Raw genomic sequence first — 22,076 nt, forward strand, 5'->3', positions numbered from 1 at the left:
GAGAAACATTTGGAAGAGCCCATGTTTACTACTGCATTATATTTGCTTTTAACTGAGAGACTGAGCTTGTGACCTAATCTGTGTTCCAGCTGTTTTGACCAGTAAAACAGTTTGCAGTCTCTCATGTTGTAATGTCTCTTTCAAAATGCCCCAAATGTTTTCGGTGGGTTACAAGTATATCATATTGAAAAAAAGCATGCAGGTATAAAACTGTATTTTTGCACCAACGAGGACAATCCCAACATTCCCGTTATGGTGTGCAGCGTACGCATTGCTGTAAATGGAGAGACTCTTGAGGGATGGCTGTTATGAGGAAAGGCAGCACAGAAACTTTACCAGCAGCACATATCGTTGTGTTCCTCAACTTTCGGTCTTTTACCCATCTACAACCATCTACAACCATCTGTAAAAAACACGGCAAAGACTCTATCATTGTTTGGGACTGCATTCAGCCAGTGCTGTTGGGGAGCTTGTCAGAATTGATCCCTGTTTTCTTTTTTTAGCACAAACTCCCAAACACATGGCAAATGCAGTAAAAGCATACCTAGATAGAAACAAAAATACACAATGGAACATTATCAGTCATGGACTAGCTTCCCCAGCGCTCCAGACCTAAACATTATAGAAGCAATGTGGGATCATCTTGACATAGAACAGAACAAAAACCAGGCAACTTACAAATAATAGCTTTGGATATATTCCTCAGTAAGACTGGAGAATCACTCCTGAAAACCTCTTAAAGAAATTACAACAAAGCTTGTCTAAGAGAGTTCAGGCTGTGTTGAGGAATAAAGGGTGGTCATCCAAAATTATTGACTTGCAAGGTCGTTAGAGTTGTGCAAACTGTTTCAATAAACCTATGTCAAAATTTCCTAGCAAAATATAAGGAAATGAGAGGTGGCTCAAGACTTTTGCATAACACTGTAGTGTTTAGAGATTGTCTGTGTCAGACTTCTGTAGTTCTGCCTAATGTTTTACTGTATGCATTCATAGCCAATAGTAGGTGTAAGTGCTTTCATATCACTATGCATGTTTTATATCAACATTACTAGACAACTGCTAACAAACAAACAAACAATAAAAACCATAGATAGAATCTGATTCATGTCAGGTATAAAATTAATGCTTTGAGGGCCAGTAAAGGGTCGAGTTGATCTGATTCATTCAAAATGAAACGGGGGACCAGAACGACTCATGCTGCAGGGAACAGGCACTCATGACCAATATCGCTTATTACTCATGGCGAGTTATGATTCATTTAGTCACAGCCAATACAGTCTGCTAAATAAAAAGCCTCTTAATGACATGTTGTCTGTAATACTACAGAATGAAACATCTGCACATCAATCAAATTTTTTAGTGTTTGTTTACCTGATAAAATAATTTACATTTTATTAATAGCGCTGATTTTTGGGGGGTATTTTTGTTTGTTTGATATTGTGATGTTTTATTGGTTATATTAAGGGTAGATATGGGCTCCTCATGTTTCCTCTTGTTCTTTTTCGCCCGATCAATTGTTCCTCTGGCCACCCATCCATCTATCAAACTGACAAGTGTGCACTCAGCATTACCCACTGCCTCTGCCACCTTTTATAAACAAACCACAGCACATGTCAGAGGGAGTATGGATTACCACTACATGTTACAATGAGGCCAAACAACTTTTATTAACGGGCTGAATTTCACATTGTGTATTTACACACTAATTAAAATGCAAACCCAATTAAACTATTCAAGCTTTTGGGCATTGTCATTCCTACGTCATATTGAGTAGAAAATCAGCAGGATCTGACGTGGGTCTGCCCTCGCTGTGCTGCTTGGAGTGAATCAAATAACATTCAGATTCTATCCCAGGAGCATCAATCTGACACATTTCCACCTCTTCCTGTTCCAAACACAATCTCTGACAGTCTGTTTTCACTGCTGTCAGCCACCATCCATCAAGGAATTACATGAAACCAGGCTGGACCAAACGTCTGGGCACATCATCATTTCTACACCTGTGGATAAAACACACACACACACACACACACACACACACACACACACACACACACACACACACACACACACAAAACTACCTCCAGCTGCATCCATATTTAAGATGACCATCCTATATAAAAAATGAAGGTCAAAAGAACAGCCAGTGAAAACAGCTTAGTTTGGTCAATGTTGGATTGTGCTCTTGGTGTAGCATGGAATAACATTCAGAAATACCTCTAGGTTTTGTTTTATGTGAGTGTTTCCATGGCAACAGCATGGATCTCTATGAAGTGACACACACACGCACAAACCCACCGCCCCCAAAACAGGACGGATTTCCACCTAGAACACGAGGACTAGAGTAGTGTGACATTTTACAAAGTGGTCTACGAGGAAATGCAATGATTTTCTGAATTATTAAAAGTCAGTCTGAGACTAACGATAGCCAGCATTAGACATTTCTTTGTAGAATTCAGCAGCGTTGTAGTAAAAACACAATAACCTTTTTAGCGTTCACCCTTGACAAGCAACTCAAATCAATCAGGACTCGTTCAATTTAAAAACAAGGGGGCGCACCAACTTATTAGTCTTCTGCTGAAGTACAAAAACAAGCGTTCAGTATCGATGTTTTACAGTATAAGTTATTTTGCGCATTGTTTGTATGCTGCTGTGATCCTGCCTCATTAGTCCTTGCTCAGTGGAGAAGATCAATTACAGCAATGGTCTCAGAGGAAATGAGAAGTGCATATAAGGTGAAATGTTAAACTCACATTCACACCTTGACTCTTGATCATTGGAGCGTTTATATTTGCTGGAGCCTGCTTTGCACAGACTGGTGAACCTGAACTGTGTCTGCACTGTGCAACTAACCGAAGCTGGTAATGGAAGAAGCACTTTGATGCAACCAGTATGCAACTTTAAAGACAGAAAACATACAAAATCATACAAAATCCCACAGAAGTCCGGTCAGTTGGAGCACAGGTGATTCCAAAATGTCTCCCGTGACTGATATTTGGTATCATAGGAAGTTCTGCTGCACACAGTTTTACTTATTTTTATCACATTATTTGTCATTGTCAATCAACTAGCTCAGAGTTTTTACCAACAGGAAGTAATGAATTGACAGCCAGCTTATTCAAAGCAATTTCAGCACATCAGCCAGGGGGGCTTTACTCAATATGTAATATTTGACAGCAACACATTGAATGAGACTGAACTGGATGATGGTGCAGTGATTTTGTCTTTCTTGTCTCTCTTTGTGCACAACTTTAAACTCTTCTGAAAATGACGCATCATATATAACAAGAGGAAAATCACTATTAAAGGTGAAAAGTGGAAATTTACATTTTGTTCACTGTTGAATTGTTACCAATCACATTTGGGGCCAGTGTTAGCTTGTTCTATGAGCTAGCAAGCTCGGTAGCTAGCAAGTTCTCATTTGTAGCTGAGCTGCTGAACATAAAGAAGCCGGACTGGTGACAAAAATTGGGAAGAAATGTGTTTTAAGCGACTTTGAATGTGGCAGGGTAGATTTCCTATTCTCCTGAGCGTGGTAGAAATATTCTTGCATCACCAGTAAAAGTTGTGTTTTTGCACTTAATATCAACACTGCAGCATGTCCATGGATAGAGCCTGGTCAGTGTTCTGAATGTGGCTTATTTATTAGCAAGTCACAAATATTCAACAATGGCTTTACAGATTACAAGTTTTAGAGTTTTATTACTGTTTACATGGACTACCACCATCTTGGATTGTGAAATTGGGGTTGGTGTGACTGCTCTAACGTTCGATATTGGAAGTCTATCTTGAGGAGAAATTACTGTACTCAGAAATTATGACTTCTGACTTCAAATAAAAAGCATGAATATTCAAGAAACTGCTACTCTACTTGGATTTTCCCACAACCATCTCTAATACCACATGAGTATTGTTGCTGAACATTTACGACCACTATGTATCCATTTTCTGACGACTGCTTTCAGCAAGGTAACACTTCACGTCTTAAAGCTCAAATAATCTCAAACTGGTTTCTTGAATGTGAAAATGTTCACTGTGTAAAGTCCTCCACAGTTACGATCATACAATCATACCTGCTATTAATCTCTGTCTCTCTTCCACAGCATTTATCCTGTTTTCCTTCTCTCACCCCAACTGGTCACAGCAGATGGCCCCGCCCCTCCCTGAGCCTGTTTCTGCCGGAGGTTTCTTCCTGTTAAAAAGGAGTTTTTCCTTCCCACTGTCATCAAAGTGCTTGCTCATAGGGGGTCATGTGATTGTTAGGTTTCCTCTGAATCTATTATTGTACGATCTACTGTACAATATAAAGCGCACTGAGGTGACTGTTGTTGTGATTTGGCGCTGTATAAATAAAATTGAATTGAATTGAATTACGAGATATTCATTCTGTAGAGCATGTTTGGAATGTGGTGGAGATATAGCTTCATGCCAACAAATCAGCAGCAAATATGTGATGCTAGCATGCCAATATGGACCAAAATAGAATTGGAGCAATGTTTCCAGCATTGCAAAAAACAACAATAAAAAAAATTACTCTTAGATGTTAAAAAGGAGCACCTTTTCCACTTTCTCTGTTTTGTTTTGATGGTAAAATTTCATATTAATGTAATGCTACCAGCATGGCTTAAGGACTGTCAGTGGTCAGCCTCAGTTGTTCATTAGGCTTTTCATTCTAGCATCATTAACTAAGATGGTGAATATGGTAGCTTGTCAGTATGCCCCATGTTACCATGGGCACTTCATTAATGAGGCCATAGCAGTCTCTGTGGGTTATCAGCCATAATTGATTATTGATAAAATGAGTCTAAGAAAGAGAGGAAATGTAGAGCGCTAGAATGTCGTAGTACATACAGACGGGGAAGCTAGCCACCCAATCATAAGATAAATACATCAAAACACCACACTAATAAAATGTGGCACAGCAAACTATATCACCATCAGGAAATGGCAAACACTCAGCCCACCACTACAGAGAGTGAGAGGCTAGATTAAATCAATTCTGAAATGGCAAATAAAATGGCAAGATAAAAAAGAGCTGAAATACCTGATAGTATATTAACTCTAAAGTAAGTGGCAGCCTGCACTCGGTAAACAAACAGGACACTGTCACGGATTTGTTGGCAATCATCTCTTTTCAGCTTCACTACAGGAAGAGTTATGGGAGAACCATTAAATCAATACTAATAATAAAAAAATACAACGCCACCTCTAGAGCCACCATACAATAAAAACACTAAAATTAATACAGCGAGTGAAAGGTTTGGCTTTCCGAAGCCACAAGCATACCAAACAATCTCAGCCACGTGAGCTGACTTTATTGTGTCTGTGTCTCTCACCTGATTGGTTATTGTCTCCTGTTTGGTTCTGAGTGTTCCCAGGAGACATTAGCATTTTGCTCAAAGTGCTGGCCAAGCTACAATTTTAGTCCTCTAATAAGCTTATGGAATAAATTACCTTTTACTGTGAAAGTACTTTTGGTATTTTTTAAGTGAACGTCAAACAACACTTGGGCTGTGTAAAGTACATTAAAGAAAACAGTGTGTTGCAGTGAATCCTTTATGTTTGAGCTGTTCAAACACTAGAAGTTGTTTTACCAACTCTGCTGTGTGCTCTGGGACTGTGAGCCAGAGGAATTAGAGATGAGAAAAGAAATTGAAACAGAACAGATTTCCTTTCCGACTGTCCTAATTGCTTGCTTCATGAAAAGACTAATCACGGTGACAAAATGAGGGTAGATTGCAGACTGAAATAATGCAAGGATTGCAGTGCTCCCACAGGTCAGTCCAGGTCTAAGCTACACACTATATATGAATATCCTGTTGTTGTCATAGAAACCGGTACAAATGATGTCTCATCTGTACTTACTGTTTAGTGCAACACATTTGTCTTACTGTGCATCTGGCAGAAGTGTTTGGTTTTTGTTCTTTTTCTGTCAGGCTGTGCTGAAGCTCTGTGGACAGGCTTCTCCTTCAAAGGGACTTTTTTTTTCTTGAGGTCTCTGTAGGTGACAATGTTTGAACTTTTGCCAGGTTTACTTTCTAAAAACTGGCATCTTAAAAAATGATATCGATCCATGTTACATGCTGTGTTCACGCCATGGGGTTCAAACTGACTGTGAAAACAAGCCATTGTTTGACTTACTTGCAACAGGCTAATTGGTCGCATTACAAACAACTAATTTTCACCACTGTGCTGTAAACACATCTACTGTTATTTATTCAAGCATCCAGTTCAGCTTTGATGTGATCCAAACTTAATGTGGTGACACTAAATGACTGTGTGGATTTTGGTGTGATTTAAGAGAGAAGTCAGTAGTGGCTTGTTCCTGCTGCGAGTACAGTTATGAATGATAAAGGATCATTATTTTTTCAATCCAGTAGTCCCAATGATGTTGAACCTTCTGCTCCATGGAGAATCTGACTGATTTAATTGATTAGCAAAGAGAGAAAACATTCATTAGCCTTAGAGACACCACTTCAAACAAAACATCATCAAAACAACAGATGCACATCTCTTGTGATGTCATGATGAAAGGACTGCTGCTACATAATTAAAACACTTGAAGAAGCAAGAACAAACAATGGAAAGCTGATTGAAAAAGAAGACCCAACTTTTGTCACTGGAAAGAAGACCATGAGATAACTCAGATATGGTTTTTGTGATATTACAAAGTGAAACATTTCAATTAGTAATGTCATAGCTAACTCGTGTCCTGCAGTTTTGAGATGTGTCATCAATCCAACACAGCTGATTTAAATGGCTAAATGACCTCCTCAACATGTCTTGAAGTTCTCCAGAGGCCTGGTAATGAACTCATCATTAGATTCAGGTGTGTTGACCCAGGGTGAGATCTAAAACCTGCAGGACACTGGCCCTCGAGGCCTGGAGTTCGAGACCCCTGCATTAGAGTATTAGCATGAGAATTCATTAATGCAAAAACATTTCCTGTTTACCCCAGAAAGGTAGGCATATTGGTCTGTCAATGAAATTAATCTATTTATTTGTTTGTGTTGATTCTGATGTACCATTGTTGAGTTCTCCAGATAAAATGTTTTTAATAACATTGACATCATCTGGTTCTTACCAGTAGGGCTGGGCCATATCATACCGTTCACGGTAATACCGGTATAATGTTGGGCAACGACAAGAAAATGAAATATCGCGATAGAATATGGGTAAAACGCGCATGTGCAGTGCCTTTGTTTTCATACGCACATGAAAAAGGCACTTCGGCGACGGAGAATGACAAGGGCGAAAGCGGATCGTTGAATAAAACGGATGAACCAGAATTGGTTTGTAAAAATGCTGCAACTTCAGTGGTGTGGAACTGGTTTAGCTTTCGTCCGTTAATACCGTGTTTTTTGGAAAATACGGCACACTTAAAATCAATCCTTTGATTTTTCCAAAAATCGACAGTGCCCCTTATAATCCCGTGTGCCTTATGTTTGAATTCTGGTTGTGTTTACTGACCTCGAAATGATTTTATGTGGTACACGGCGCTCGAAAATCTGTCAAATGTTTTAGTACGACTTTGCAAAGCTACGAAGCCGCACCGCTTGATGGATTGTCGGAGCATTACTGCTATTGTAGGCAGAAGCCTCGCGGAGTGATACGTACTGTGCTTCAACATAATATTACCGTATTGCGTGTGTATAACCTCTTTTTCGGTTTTGTGGATATTATACATGGTTATGCTGAGGATATGTCGGCCAATTTCCACTGGAAATGCCTTTTGGTTAAACTGTCAGCAAGGAATTTGCATTTGCACTGTTACGTTTTTATATAACTTTAATGCAAAAAACAGCTGCTTGTTTAAGTGAAAATACATTGATTTTTTTTTTTTGCACTAATAAAATTTTGGAGTTGTAAAGTATTTTGTCTAGTGTCAATTATATTGTCAGTTATATCGTTATCGCAAATTTTCAAATCTATATCGTGATAAATATTTTTGGTCATATCGCCCTGCTCTACTTACCAGGTTCTAAAATTAGGGAAATATCACCTCAAATAACCAAGAACATATAACATATTACACCATATTTAACAAAAATGAAGCCAAAATGCAGAACCAGTGTGTGGAAAAACTCAGTACACTCCATGATTCAACATCTTGAAGAATCGCTTATTGTAGCAGTAAGCTAAAGAAATCATTGTCTGTTTAACTATATCAGTCTCTTACATCATTGTGAAGAATTTTGTCCCACTCGTTTCTTTTTTTTTTCTTGCATGACCTTAATTCTTTCATAGATTTACTGCTGCTGTCTTTGAAATCACTGACCTGATGCAGGACCCAACTCCAGTGAAACCTCTGACATCTGACTCTAGAATACTTTGGTACACAGAGAGTTTATGGTTGACTCAGGATGCCCAGGTTGTCACCCCTCCACCATCATGTTTGACGGTGTTTGTTCTGATATGCTGAGTTTGGTTTTCATCAGATGTATTAGGTTAGATTAAAAAAAATAGTCCTGTTGCTGTGCATTACAACCAGGCATCTCCACTTTGCCTCTTCTGTCCAAATTACATTTCTCCAGAAGTCTAGTTTGTGCAACTTTGCAAACCTAAGCCATGCTGCCATGTTTTTTTTTTTTTTTTTAAAGATAAGAGGCTTTCTCTTGGCAACCATTCAAAACAAGCCATACTTTTTCAGTAAGCCATAACACTGTTATGAACTTTAACATCTATCATGCTAACTGAGGCGTGTAGAGTCTGAGATGTAGCTTTGGGTATTGGACAATCTGAAGGTAAATTTGCTGGTAAAATTGGCAGCTGTCTTAATATTTTTTTCACTCGTGAATAACCTTTATCATTACAGAATGATGGATTTCAAATTGTTCAGAAATGGCTTTATAACTGTGCCCATATTGATGAGCAGCAACAGTCACATCTTTCAGTTCAGTGCTGATGCCCTGCTTCCTTGACATTGTGCTAACACACACCTGAATGCTTCAGACCAGCAAAACTACCAAAGTCTCTGCTTTTATAGAGGTGCTCACACTTACAGATGAATTTAGATTTTCACTGCTTTTACATTTGGCAAGATTTTTAATGACATGCTGTAATATGTCATTAATATGTCATGCTTTGTTGTTCACCTGAAGTTACATTTACCAAATTTATAGTCCTACATAAAAAAACAGATACCTTTTCATGTTGTGATACATAAACCCTAAAAAGAGGGTGCATTTTATTTATCATATGAGGACAAAGCAGTGTATCTGCATAGTTAGTTGTTTTTTTTAAAAACCAATAACATGAAATTGCTGTTGTAGGTCAATTGATATCTTAAGCTTGACTTCACACTTAATGATCAGTCCCACACTATGACTTCAACAAATCTATGATCAGTCAAAGTAAGAGGTACAAAAATGTCAGAGCTTACAAAAGACCTTCCTGTTATTCTTTAATTATTTCTTTGTGGAAAAACATGCATACGTTGTCTAAAACAATTTATTCTGAGATATAAATTAAAGTGTGCCCAAGCGTCTCATGCTGTCTTCCTTGGACTGGCTTCTTATTGATCATAGTGCAGTGTCAAGGCAGGCACTCCCCTGGGTCCTTGGACTGACTGAGATATGAATGTAGTGTTGGTTAAATGAAAAGCACAGATAATTACACACAGAGGTACAGAGCCATAGCACAAAAGAAGGCATATCAATTAATGGGAGCTGAAGTGGAAAAATTGGCAGCACTCAGAAATGCCTCAGCAGTTTTTACCAATCTTCCACTAATGCTCATCCATATTTTATGCTTTGAGATTCTATTGAGTGCTTTTGTTATATTTTATAGTCTTTTTCCATCAAGCTGACAGCAATCACACTACCAAGATGACTGGGTCAGATCTGTTAACACTTATATTTAGCTTAACAAAATGCCATAGGTCTGCAAGACATCACATTGACAGACAGGCACACGATAATAGCTGTGCATGTCTCTCAGATTAGTTCAGCTCAGATTGTAATTTGTAACACGACTGAAACATTTGTTTGTGATGCATTATTGTCATTCCTGTTGCAGAAAGGAGATATCTGTGTGTATGTGTGTGTGTGAATCTGAGTGAAGGGCGGGGCAGTATTTATAGTGGCAAGACCTTTGAGTGTTGTTACACCTAAGTAGAGTCTATGCTGCTGCTCTTTGTGTAAAAACTTTAATTTAAAGATGACCTATGTTTGAGTGACATATGTCATTAAAGCGCTGCCACTTTAACAGACTAATGAAACCAGAAACTGGCTTTATAAATCTTTTAAAGTGGCATCATATAATTTTGTTTGAAAGGGGCTTAAAAATGTAATTTTATGTATGACGACTTCCAAACGATTGCATGGTGCTTTAAAGAACATTTGCATTTCATGTCACAATACATTTTAAGCTTTTGCATTCTCCCTTGGCTCTAATTATGAAGTTGTGTTTTGCACCCTGCTTGTATCTGCCAGGCTTTATTCTTGCACACTACTCATCTGTTCAATGACAAAACATGTTACACTGTGGAAAAGAATAATAGCACTCAGCCAGAGCTCTTTCTGTCCACCGTCCCACTTTCAAACCTTAATGAGTGTCAAGTGTACTTAATACCTAGAATAAAATTACTCTGACTGAGCTTCAGAGCTCTTGGTGAGCCTCTAGCTCCCGGTGTTTAATGGCTGAAATTAATGTTTTTCTGCTCAATGACACGTTGTTCTCAGAGAACAAATATTCAGTAAAGCATGAACTGTTGTTCCTGTTTTGAAAATAAAAAATATGAAGCTGCTATTCTGTTCTGCTGCTCGAGTCCTGGGAATAACCAACTGTGCCAATTCAGCTAGCAGTGTGTGTGACTGTGCCAACTGTGTCAGCTGTGCAGGGCTTATGGTTTCTTTGTGCTAAACAAGTTGCACAGGTGCTGGTGCTGCTGGTAAACTAGCAACTCAAGTATAGTGAAAAAGCAAGTTCCTTAAAATTCAGAGTATGCTAACCGCTCCCGAAGCAAAATCCTAAAGAGCACTTTGCTTTGGTTAATCTGTTTTACACACATATACATATGCACAAATTCTAATGTTATAATGTAGAAATAAATACCCTGAATTTCCTACTTATATTAGATGTGCATTTCAAAAATACATGTGGAAGCACCTTGCAGGTTTGGAACTTTTCAGCAGAAGGTTTTCTGACCCCTTAATCTCACAACTTTTCCATTAGCACTGACACAACAAGGCCACGTTTTTGCCCGTTTTCTTGTTTTCCTGCTGTGCTGTGAAATAACATTTGTGATACCGGGAAATTGGAGACTCTTACAGATTTATGTTTTCCTCCTAGGCTATAAAACTCCAGCTGGGAAGCATGGCTCCATCACTCTATACATAACAACATGAGCTCTTATAAATGCATGTGTTTGGTCTTCCTGTGATCCTTATTACCTGTAGACACCCTTTGGTTTAAAATGATTATATTCCTGTTATTGGGAAATGCATATATGTAACTTTTATGAATTTATGATAACAAACTGAATGGTTATTTTTTGTTTTTCACTTAAGAAAGGGAATCTTTACTTTTAAATTTTAATTTACTTTATTTTGGACACACACAGAGAATAACAGCGCTACTGACAAAACACGATTAGTAAAACTGACGCATGCTGAACCACTTGTAAAGTCACTCACTTGATCCATGATCGCATTTCGTGGCAAGCAGAGCTGACTCATTTTCTCCCCACAGAGATAATCTTTACCATTTACCTAGAAACAGTTTGTCAATTTCTCTGCAACAGACACAGCAGCACTCCAGCAAAAATCTCAAAACTTCGCCTGAATCACCAACACAAACGAGATCATGTCTCCATTTATTACCGAGATTAACAACATAATTTGTTTTGGCTCTCTTGATGGATGCTGTCGTGTCTGAGAGCCCAGGTGCATAAAGTGTACGCCTCAGAAACCTCCATTGTGACCTGGAGTCAAACCAGGAGAGACAAGGGCAAGGAGAGACGAAAAGCTGCTATTGTAAACCTGTCAAAGTCTGAATGTTTTCCACACCTAGAGAAATGACCTTTAAGAAAATCCCAGTGAGATTTCTATTTTTTAACATTGGGTTTTCTGCTTTCCCTCTTTTCACTTCAAATTTTACTCACCAGTTATCATGAAAGTAGAGGAATGTGAGAAGGTTTGTCTGCTTTAGTTGTTAGATATCCCAATCACCTTACTTAACAAGTCTGACAATCTAGGGAACAGCCTGTCTTCAGTTTCCACTTATAAAACTATTTACAATGACGCAAGTAGAATCTCTCCTTTTCATATTTATGAAAGTCGTTTCCACCAAGGCCACTGAGACTGCTATCAGGGAAACACAATTATGTTTGACAGTGTTATGCAACCATCTACATTTAATATGAAGCAATTTGTGCCCTTCTCCTTTGTGGCTTATGTAGAGATACTCACTAATAATGTTTAATAATAAGTCTGGAGAGGGAAAAAAATGCTTAGCTTGTTTGCATTTCTCTGGTATAAAAAGAACTTCCAGTGGAGAAGACTGGACACATGGATTTATTGCAATTAAATGCAAAAATTACATTACTGTTGGCTAATAAGGTTGACTGGAATATTTCAAATAGTAACAATTTGGTATTCCTTACAATAAATTAATTGATTAAATTAATGTTGTGCATAAAATGTAGGTTTTAATGTGTGCCCCAAATCCTGTACAGCTGTTAGCATCTACATTAGCTTAAGGAAAATGACTTTCCTAATGAATATGTAAATTTATGCGGCAAGATCTTACAACTGATCAGACCTTCTAGTGGCTACAAAATTTTAAAAAAAAATCATCCAGTGTTTTTAACAGCAAAGCATGCTTTGAATAACCACAATTGGCTGTTTGCAGATAGCTGAAATTACAATTACGATCTATAAGGGATTAAATCACTGCACGATGTAAGTGATGCATGCATAGATATCTAGTGCATCGTGCAAAGTGTGAAATGACTGAGTAACCATTTCACTGTAATAATAATAATTATAGTTTTGTGACACATGGTAAACGCAGTAGGTTAAAGAGGTCATGTCCAGCAGCTGTTCGCCCTTCAGCCATGCTTATTAAATATTATTATGTAAATTGCTTTGGGCAGCTAATATCACAACACTCCAACACTTCATCTGCTGCCGCATAAACTGAAAAGCTTAGTGAGCTTTTTTTTTATCCTGACTGTTCATGTAAATGGCAGCAAAGGAAAAAAACAAACAAACAACAAAAAAACATTAAAATAGTTTAAAAAAAGTTTTCTCAAAAATAAAGAGTTTGTTTCTGACTAACAGTTGTGGGATAATAATCAGCCTCCTATGGAAAGAAAATGAGCACCATTTATGATGCCTTACTGCCCTCTGCTGTACAACACCTGAATAATTGCTATAAGTAAAAGAGTATAATAACCAGTGTAACCAGTTCCATTCTTATATCTGTATTTTAAAGATTTGTCAACAAAATTTCCCACATCCCAATTTACGTTGCTCAAAGAGGGATAATCTCAGGTACAGCAGGCTACCCTGATAGTGCAGCAGCAGTGAAAAGTGCATTTATTATACGCTGCTAATTACACTGCTGTCCACATATTTTTATTCATCCAACCTTATCTAGCCATTGTTCACAAAGAACATTACACTTTTAAACATAATGATTAAATTAATGCTTGCTTTAACTTCTTATGTAAAATACAGAGCAGCCAAGACCAGCATGCTGTTAATTATTTGCACGCATTTTCACCATGGTTTGCATTAGACCTTTATTATGGCTGCTGAAGGTCTGAAGGTCAAAGCATTGTAAAATAAAGTCCTTAATTACTTGTGGTAATAAAATTCTCTGTAACTTCTTTTTCTCTTCTTATCTTCTTAATGAAGTGAAACAGGGTGAAAAGGCTAAGATTGGAGCTGAAGCCTATCCCAGCTACCACAAGGCGAGAGGCAGGGTACACCCCAGACAGGTCGCCAGTCTGTCGTAGGGCCAACAATCCAATTTTTGGTTCAAATCACCATTAACATGTACAGAGGTGGTCAGGAGAGCGGTAGAACAGTGAGTATCTACAACCATTTGTAAAACATAGTGGAGGGTTGGGGCTGCACTTCAGCCAGTAAGTGTTTATGAAAGTAGAAAAATACAGGCAGATTTTCATTGACCATGGAAAACCATTTGGAAAGTGTTTGGCAGAGTCTTCATTTTTCAGTATGACAATGCAGTAAAAGCACACCTAGAAAACAACACACAATGGCACATTATAACATTATTTACAAATGACAAGAAAGCTTGCCTGAGAAACCAAATACTCATTTTCAATCTTAACATACTCAGTTTTCACCTTTTAAATTGTATTTACATGCACATTTGCAGACATTTCAATAAATTGCTGCCACCACTTCCCCATTTTCAATATATAAAGAAAAAAGGAATCCCTTAAGACTTCTGCATAGTACTTCATAATTAGTAAACCTGACCCAAATTTAACAAACTCTACCCTCAACAGCTAAAAGGCTTTATAGATCACTTGACAATTCCAAATCACTAATGGATTCAAATAGACTTACAGATTAGACCAAATAAGAGCCCATCTTTTCCAAGTGCAAGTGTAAATCTGAATTAACTGACAAACTCGAGGGTTCAGGGTGCGTCTTTGACATAATTTATTCAATAATCATACATTTTAATATAATGGATTCATCATGATAGCCATATAAAATATTTACAGAGCAAATCATTTGTAAAAATGACAGATTCTGCTGGAAAGTATATGTGCTTATATTGTAGAAGGCGGTAATGTGTCAGCAACTTCCAAGAGCGAGTATGTGCCACTGAAGAATCACTGATCCCGGAAAGTGACACCTCACATGTGCAGTTTCTAGGAAATAATTAGCACAGCTTGAAGTCTAAAATGGTGATCTGAGATTAAGAAAGGCTGCAGGTGGACTGTTTGGAGTCTCTTCCCTAAGCAAAGAGAAAACAAAGTTACAAAGATTCACCGCACTTGTACACGTCACATGACAAAAAATGTATTAAAAAGCAATTTGGTCTCATCTTCTACCAAAAAGACTGTTTAAAAAGGAAGGGTTGCTGTGACAACAGTGTACCTACATGCGTTCTTGTTAGCATGCTACTGACGGATAAGCTTTCCTGGTACCTGTTGTCTCTGCTGTTGGCGTCTGTATTCTTCTTCACTGGCAGCGAGAGCCTGAGCGAGAGCCAGATCCTCCTGCTCCTGAGGGCTGAGACACAAACAAGAAAATGTTAGTGGGGAGAAAAAAAAAAAAAAAAACACATTGGAAGGACTGAGAGAAATTTGTTCAAAAGAAGGAAAGAAAAAAAAAAAAAATAATAATAATAAATAAATAAATGAATGAAGAATATAATTATTATATGAAGCTGATTTTCCTGGCTCAACATGGACATTCAGTCCACACGCAGAGATGCAGTTAAAGATTTTATCTTTTTATTTCTATCCATTTTTAAAACTAAATCAAAGTCCACGTGATTTTTCCTTGATGGAAAGAAAACATTTTTGCTGGGCACCAAAATTGACCTCCCCCAAAGACAAAGAAAAAAAAAAAAAAGTCAATGTTTGCATAAACACATTATGCAGTTTTTGTTATGGACTTAAAATTCACTGCTACTCTGCTGATCTGAACCAAGCCCATAAAAAAGGTCAGCAACTCCATAACGCGTCATAGCACCATGAATTTTACATGAGTTTATGAAACATCCTGCATCATGTTGTAGTGAGTCATGCATTAGTGAAGCATCACTTGTGTATATAATTTACACCACCATACATTACATTTTATAAACATCAGGTCTGCTAAATAGCTGTTTTGGAGTTTCCTATCATAAGTGTGAAGAAGCTAATGATTGGCCGTGTGGTGAAACTGTCTCTGTCAATTAAGACCGCTTGTTTAGGGGAATAAACTTGCAGCAAGCAAAGCTGAGGATTCAGTTTCCTTTAGCAATTCCAGGAAAACTGTCAAAACAAAATTTTTAAATATGTTCACACCATGTAAGATAAAAGGAAAAACTGCAGAGCACGTTTCCTCCTTTATTAAATCTAATAAACCATCTCTATGGTTAAGATATGACATTAGATATTATTGCTTTCTATTACCGAGTTGATTGGAGGACTGAAAGTCAAGAGATGTATGAGAAGCACATCTCAGCCACACTGTGTGCGTCTCACAGGCTATCTGCTACTGGAAAAATGTTTCCAAGTGGAATAATATTTCCATAATGCACATAGATATGAGTGTTATAAAATATTTAAACCCCATAGAGGATAATGCAACAGCGATATTAGAGGATAAAATAATAGTCCCCTCTCAACATATCTGACACTCAAAAGCTGCTTTTACACATTTACCTGAACTTTCCTAGACACTGCATGTCCGACACATTTAGATCAGGCATTAAACAGTTTTCAATTTGGCAGCTTGCGCATACCGAGTCAGTGTTATGTTCGACTGAATAAATTTGTCAATTATCTGGTTGGTTCACAGTCAGTGAGTGGTCATCATGTTTCCTGTCTGCCTGCTCGAGTCAGGCAGTACCTTTACCCAAACCAAGGTATTTCAAGTAATTAAACACAGCTGAAGCCGACTCTCTGCCGCTCTGACCTACATGTAAGAAAGGACTTTTGAATTTATGTGTGAAAATAGACAACTACTACTTTTGGCTGCTCCCTTTAGGAGCTGCCACAGCAGATCATCTGCCTCCATCTCACCCCATCCCTAGCATCTTCCTCTGTCACACCAACCAGGGCTCTAGAGTGCGACCAATTTGGTGGCAAATGCGACCAAATTTTTCAGTGGTGCGACTAAAAATAAATATTTGGTCGCACAGGTGTGACCAACTGTTCCGGTAACAAAAAAAAAAAAAATCTCTGTAACTCTCCGTGTGGTCAACAACCGACACACATTATGCCCCTATCATGGACTAAACCAATCAGAGATAGTCAGGGGCGGGACCTCTCTGATTGGCCGTGGTCCAGTTGAAAGTGCAGGTGGAAGAGAGAGGTGAGTAGCTTGAATAAAGCGATATCAATTCATTAATGGATTCCACACAAAGACCTAAACACGGAGCGGACCCAACACATCAGAATCAGCTTCGTCTTTCTCGGCTTTCTCACCCGACGGCCCGAACACGGACACGCTGTCGGAGCTTAGCGATTCTTCGGGTCCGCGCTGTGTCTTTTTGCGCTGATTCTGAGCTGCAGGTTTTGCCTCTCTCCAACCAAAATTCACCAAGCCAGCAGCAAAAGAAGCAGCAAACTGCGCTTCACATTTGATCAATGTCGTCATGAATCCCCTCTGACTTTTGCTGTTTTGCTTCCACCACGATAAAAATCACACTTCCTGCACAGCTCTCTCTCTCTCTGTACTTCAGGAACAGTTTCCCGTCTCAAATCTGTTTTCTGCATTATTCATTCGCTTATTACCCACCAGTCTAGCGTTGTTTACAGCGCTTTTTCTTTTTTCACTTAAATGACCTCGGACAAGAAAGCCTAATTTCTGCTGTTCAATACTGAAGAAATTTAAATTTCTTAAAATTATGCAAAATTGCAGAATATTTTTAAGGTTATCTGCTATAAAAAGCCAGACCAGGAAAATCTCCTGTGTTTTATTCTCAGATACTTTCACACAAAGGCATCTGCGGTGATTTTCACAATTCTGATGAAGTCTCATGTGTATCAGTACTGATAAATGATCAGAATTATAATATTTCTGACTGTCTGAGGCTAAATTGAATCAAATCAGGACTTTGAGAACCGGAATTGAATGGATTATAGAAATCAGTGATGATACTCAGCCCTAGTGAGCAGCCTAGGCCTGAGAGAAGTGGATGTAGCTGTGGGTAATAAGAAAAGATGAAAAGAACTATTGATAACTTTTTTGTTAAGTTAAGGCCTGATCTATCTGAAATTCATAGCCAGTGCTCTGACACGGTGCCATCAATATTTGAATGCTGAAAAAGCACAGTGTATCCAGAAAACACATTATATGCTGCAATAAATGCACTGCCCAAGCGTCCCCTCTCCCCACGGCCTTTCAGCAGCAGACAGCAGCAAACAGGTCGTCAGAGGAGAAGATGATGATTAAGTTTAACATTTTCTACAATATTGACAAAGCACTTTAAGCACAAGTTTGTTAGTTAATAATTTAGAAATTAATATTGTCTGTATAGATTTCCCCCCCCAAAGAAAGTGCACATGTAAAACTGCGGTGTTAAGCGATGCGGTTGAAAAATTTGAGTGCGCCTAACTTTTGTGCCGGTACGCCTAAATTTTTAAAGTTAGGCGTACCGGTGCGCCCATGTCAAAAAGTTAGTCTAGAGCCCTGCCAACCCTCTGCATGTCCAACTCCACTACATCCTCTTTGGTGTTCCTCTTTTCATACTGTCTGGCAGCTCCACATTTAACAACCTTTGTCCAATATATCCACACTCTGTACTTTATCCAGACCATCTCAGCCTTGCCTCACTAACCCAGTCTTCAAACTGCCCAACCTCAGCTGCCCCTCTGATGTACTAATTTCTAATCATGCCCAGTCTCACTACTCCCAAAGAAAATCTTAGTATCTTCAGCTCTGCCTCTTGTCTTTCTGTCCAAACCATATATGCTAGTAAGGCTCTTGATGATTGTTTTATTCAAATACAAATTCAACTGCTAGAAAACTTTGGATTTTTTAATTTGACCACTCCTTGAGGAACGTCACATGAGGTTCATTTCCTTCTCATCAAATGCAAAAAAACAATACAACCTGATAGCCATGGTACCATAAGAGCACTTGTGTTTGCTGATTCAGTCTGATTCATTAACATTGTTTAACACTTAATTTTCTCCGTTTGCCTTCCCTTTCATTGTTGCTCTCAATGACTTTCTAAGAAGCAGCACTTTTAAGCTGAATGTCAGTGAGAAAAACACTCCTCCATTCACACCAGCACAGACATGAGTGGCTTCAAGGGGGGTGAACAATTTTGGCATTCGGAGAAAAACATACTCACCTAAGTGCTGGCGCAACTGTCTGCCTTGAATCAGCCAAAGACATCTCCAAAGCTCTTTGTAAAGCCTGTTCTTCTGTCTGCAATGAGAGCACAGCACCACACCTATGTTTACATTGACCAAACTTTTTTTTTTTTTTTTTTTTAATTAATGGCATCATGCTGTGTAAACAATATACATACCAGGCCGGCCTGAAATGATGCTGATGGTGGTATAACATTCTGAGCTGAAACTGAAGTAGAAATTCGCTGGGCAGAGCTAAAAAACAAAATTGTGCATAAATAAAAACAAAAAAACAAATCTTAAATTACAAACATTCCCCATTTTCTCTGACACCTTTAAATTCAATACGAGCTAAAAACACTCACCCAGTGCTGTGACTTCTGCTATTTGCATTCAGACCATTAGAAACAGGTCTTGTGTTTCCTGAACTAGAAGAACTGGAAGTAGAGGCAGATGTGGAGGAAGTACCTTGGGTCCTCATTAAAGCAGCATGTCTGAGACATCAGCAATTAAAAAAACCAAACAAAAAACACAACAACAACAAGGGGAAAAAAATCAGTTCAAAGGTCCACACTGTCAGATTTCAGATGAAAGAACAGCATTATCGATGAACAGTTCAACGGTACTCACCCAGATTTGGACAGAGGTTTCCCGTCAGTCTTACAATCGTGGTCTAGTGGGTGACGGTGTTTAAGACAGTAATTTAAACGACACTGGTCACAGGTAACTCTTATCATCTCCTTCTGCTTACAGCCTCCTTTCGAGCATTTATTTGTGAAAATCTGAAAAAGAAAACATCGTCAGTTATTACTTTGTGGATTCTAACTGGCTGCTGGGTAAAACACAAATCAGTGTTATACTAACCTTTCTCTTTCTTTGTGCGGGGTCGGATTTACAGTCCCGATCAATGTGTTCACCAACTTTAATGTCAGGCATCTCTCCTCTCTTGACAGGAATGGGAGTGTCACACAAAGGGCATACTGGTACCTGGATATCCTACAGGGACAAATATAAGAAAAAAAAGAAAATATTATTTAAAAAGGAAACATGATTACAGAACACCAAAACAGTCCAGTAGATTACTGTGTCTACTTTTGCATTTCACTTCAGTAACTGCTTAAACTGAGGGGGAGGAGAGCCCTGGAGTCAGAGCCAGTGTCCTGACAGCATGGTAGGTGCTTATTGTTGCTATGTGGAGAGTTTATTTCATTTTTTGGCAATATTTTTGTTTGTATTTATTTATTTATTTGTTTGTTGTTGAGGGTGAAATCAGATTTTCCCTGTCTTTTAGCCTTTTTTTTTGCCTGGATCCTGCCTCCTTTTCATTCAGGAATTTGTTACAGTCACCTGGCAGAAACAACAAAAACACCTAGTGGAAAAGGAGACAAGGAGGCAGAATTTCCTATAAATTTTTTATTACTAATTAAACTCAGAGATAGACAAGCTGAAAGGAAACAAAACAACAAAACTCTGGACGCAAAGATTAAAAAGTCAAAGCACTCTCCCCTCCACAGAGGAGGAGTAGACAGACAAACACTGAGCTACTCCCTCCCTCATCTAAAGTACTCCCTAACCTGATTACTGTGTGGAGTCGGCTGCAAAGAGCAGCACCTAATGCAGGTGAATGAGGGTAAAACACACACAGGAAAACTACAGCAGGCCCTGCTAAGGCCACAACAGTTACCACAACCTCTCTCGCTAACTGTAAACATAACATCAATTGCAGCCACAATAAGAACAAAAATGTGAAAAGCATGAACAGCATTTATCATGATGCAAATAAATGCTAAAATATACATTTTTCTTAGACTCTAATATTAGGTTGAAATACCTGAAAATCAGGGACATTTAAAACTAAAGGATTTTTAAATGATCATTTCTCTAATCTTGTGTATTCTTGCCCAGTAATTACATACTTTAAACAGCAATGTTGACTTTAATGAAATTTATAAGGATGTTGTAACTAAATAATAATAAAACATTTTCAACAAAGCAGTAAATCTGTACTTTAGGTATCGCTTACCTTTTTGTAGGATGATGTGCATTTGTGATTTGCATAGGTTATGTGATCCTTGCAGAATATCTCTTGACAAGCATCACATCTCATAGGCAGAAAATCTGTATTGTCGACAAAGTTATTATTATTAAAGTTCCAACCAAGCCTCGAAACGTAAACAATGGAGGGAACATGACTGTGCGCTTTAAACTCACCTAAACGTTTGCAGGTCTTCTCAGAGCAGTGCTCTCCTAAATCTGGGAACTCCATCTCTTAAAGCTACTTTTGAAGCAATATCCTGTGAATTTCAAACCTAAAGGAAGAGAAGGGAACATCTCACGGTAAGACTGGTCTTTCTGTACGCCAGCTAATGTTTTTATTGTGATAACATATGGTTACGAGTCCCTGATCTACGATGAGATTGCTAAATTGCTAGCCAGAAGCTAAGCTAACTTAAACGATTAGTTTAGTTACATAACCAAGTTTCTCTCAAGCTGGTTGCGATCTTGTGACAGCAAAGGGAAAAAAAATGTCCGATATTGAATCAGAATTATAAAATATTTTCAGCTGACGCTATTAACGCTTGCTTGATATAATAACACAACTACTTAGCACTTAAATAGAGCTAACAAATAAGCCAGTATGAAACTGTCTGTAAACGTCGAACAGGTGAAACCAAACAAATTAGCTGCATTTGTTTTAGACTAGACCTCAAAAAAAGGCGTAGTAAACATGTTTAAAAGACAGCTGTTTTGTTCACGTTTATGTTTGCTTAGCTGTTTGCTTAGCTAACAAAGCTAGCAAGGTGAATCTGACAGTTAACCTTAGCGTTGGTCTAAATTTCACTCACCAGATTCCGTTTTCCTGTCGCTCTGCTGTGCTACTGTAGGAGGCAATAACGTTATCTTAACTCATCCACCTTAATTCTGACTTTGTCGGTCCTTCTTGGTAATAGTTTCACGGGTGATCCCTTAGCACCGACATCTGCGTGCTGTTATGCTCAGCTGGCTGTTTTCGTCGAATTTTGATGTGTCACGCACGCTCCTCCCACGTCAGGACGTACTCTACGTCAGAGAAACA

At 38.4% G+C, this 22,076-nt stretch overlaps 1 protein-coding gene and 1 long non-coding RNA gene across 3 annotated transcripts in view; one reads left to right on the forward strand and one right to left on the reverse strand.

The window, feature by feature from the left end:
- Positions 1-22,076, forward strand: part of LOC146576434 (uncharacterized) — a 107,087-nt gene that overhangs the window by 16,386 nt on the left and 68,625 nt on the right. The window contains exon 3 of the long non-coding RNA XR_014892250.1: positions 13,863-14,034. This is a non-coding gene — a long non-coding RNA (uncharacterized LOC146576434). The remainder of the gene's footprint in view (positions 1-13,862; positions 14,035-22,076) is intronic.
- On the reverse strand, positions 14,616-22,035 carry zfand2a (zinc finger, AN1-type domain 2A). Of its 2 annotated transcripts, none has more exons than XM_085271710.1 (10): positions 21,847-22,035; positions 21,212-21,309; positions 21,024-21,118; positions 19,865-19,996; positions 19,631-19,782; positions 19,366-19,494; positions 19,180-19,255; positions 19,000-19,076; positions 15,134-15,218; positions 14,616-14,940 (listed from the first exon to the last, which is right to left on the reverse strand). In XM_085271710.1, the coding sequence occupies exons 2-10, from the start codon at positions 21,264-21,266 to the stop codon at positions 14,902-14,904; spliced, it is 840 nt and encodes a 279-aa protein (XP_085127836.1). In that variant the 5' UTR covers positions 21,267-21,309; positions 21,847-22,035; the 3' UTR covers positions 14,616-14,901. The 2 variants fall into 2 exon arrangements, with proteins under 2 accessions (XP_085127836.1, XP_085127837.1); XM_085271711.1 differs by having other exon boundaries at positions 15,088-15,218.

Source organism: Mchenga conophoros, linkage group LG4 (genome assembly GCF_057382185.1).
Source record: "Mchenga conophoros isolate Kocher_MC1m ecotype Shallow Benthic linkage group LG4, M_conophoros_male_GT1.1, whole genome shotgun sequence".
NCBI lineage: Eukaryota > Metazoa > Chordata > Actinopteri > Cichliformes > Cichlidae > Mchenga > Mchenga conophoros.

Excerpts from the sequence above, each read along its gene's own strand:
- zfand2a (XM_085271710.1), bottom strand. The coding sequence starts at position 21,266 with ATGGAGTTCCCAGATTTAGGAGAGCACTGCTCTGAGAAGACCTGCAAA. Across the intron at positions 19,997-21,023 it reads GCACATCATCCTACAAAAAG|GATATCCAGGTACCAGTATG; the intron begins GTAAGCGATACC and ends TTGTCCCTGTAG. Across the intron at positions 14,941-15,133 it reads GCCAACAGCAGAGACAACAG|GGAAGAGACTCCAAACAGTC; the intron begins GTACCAGGAAAG and ends CTCTTTGCTTAG.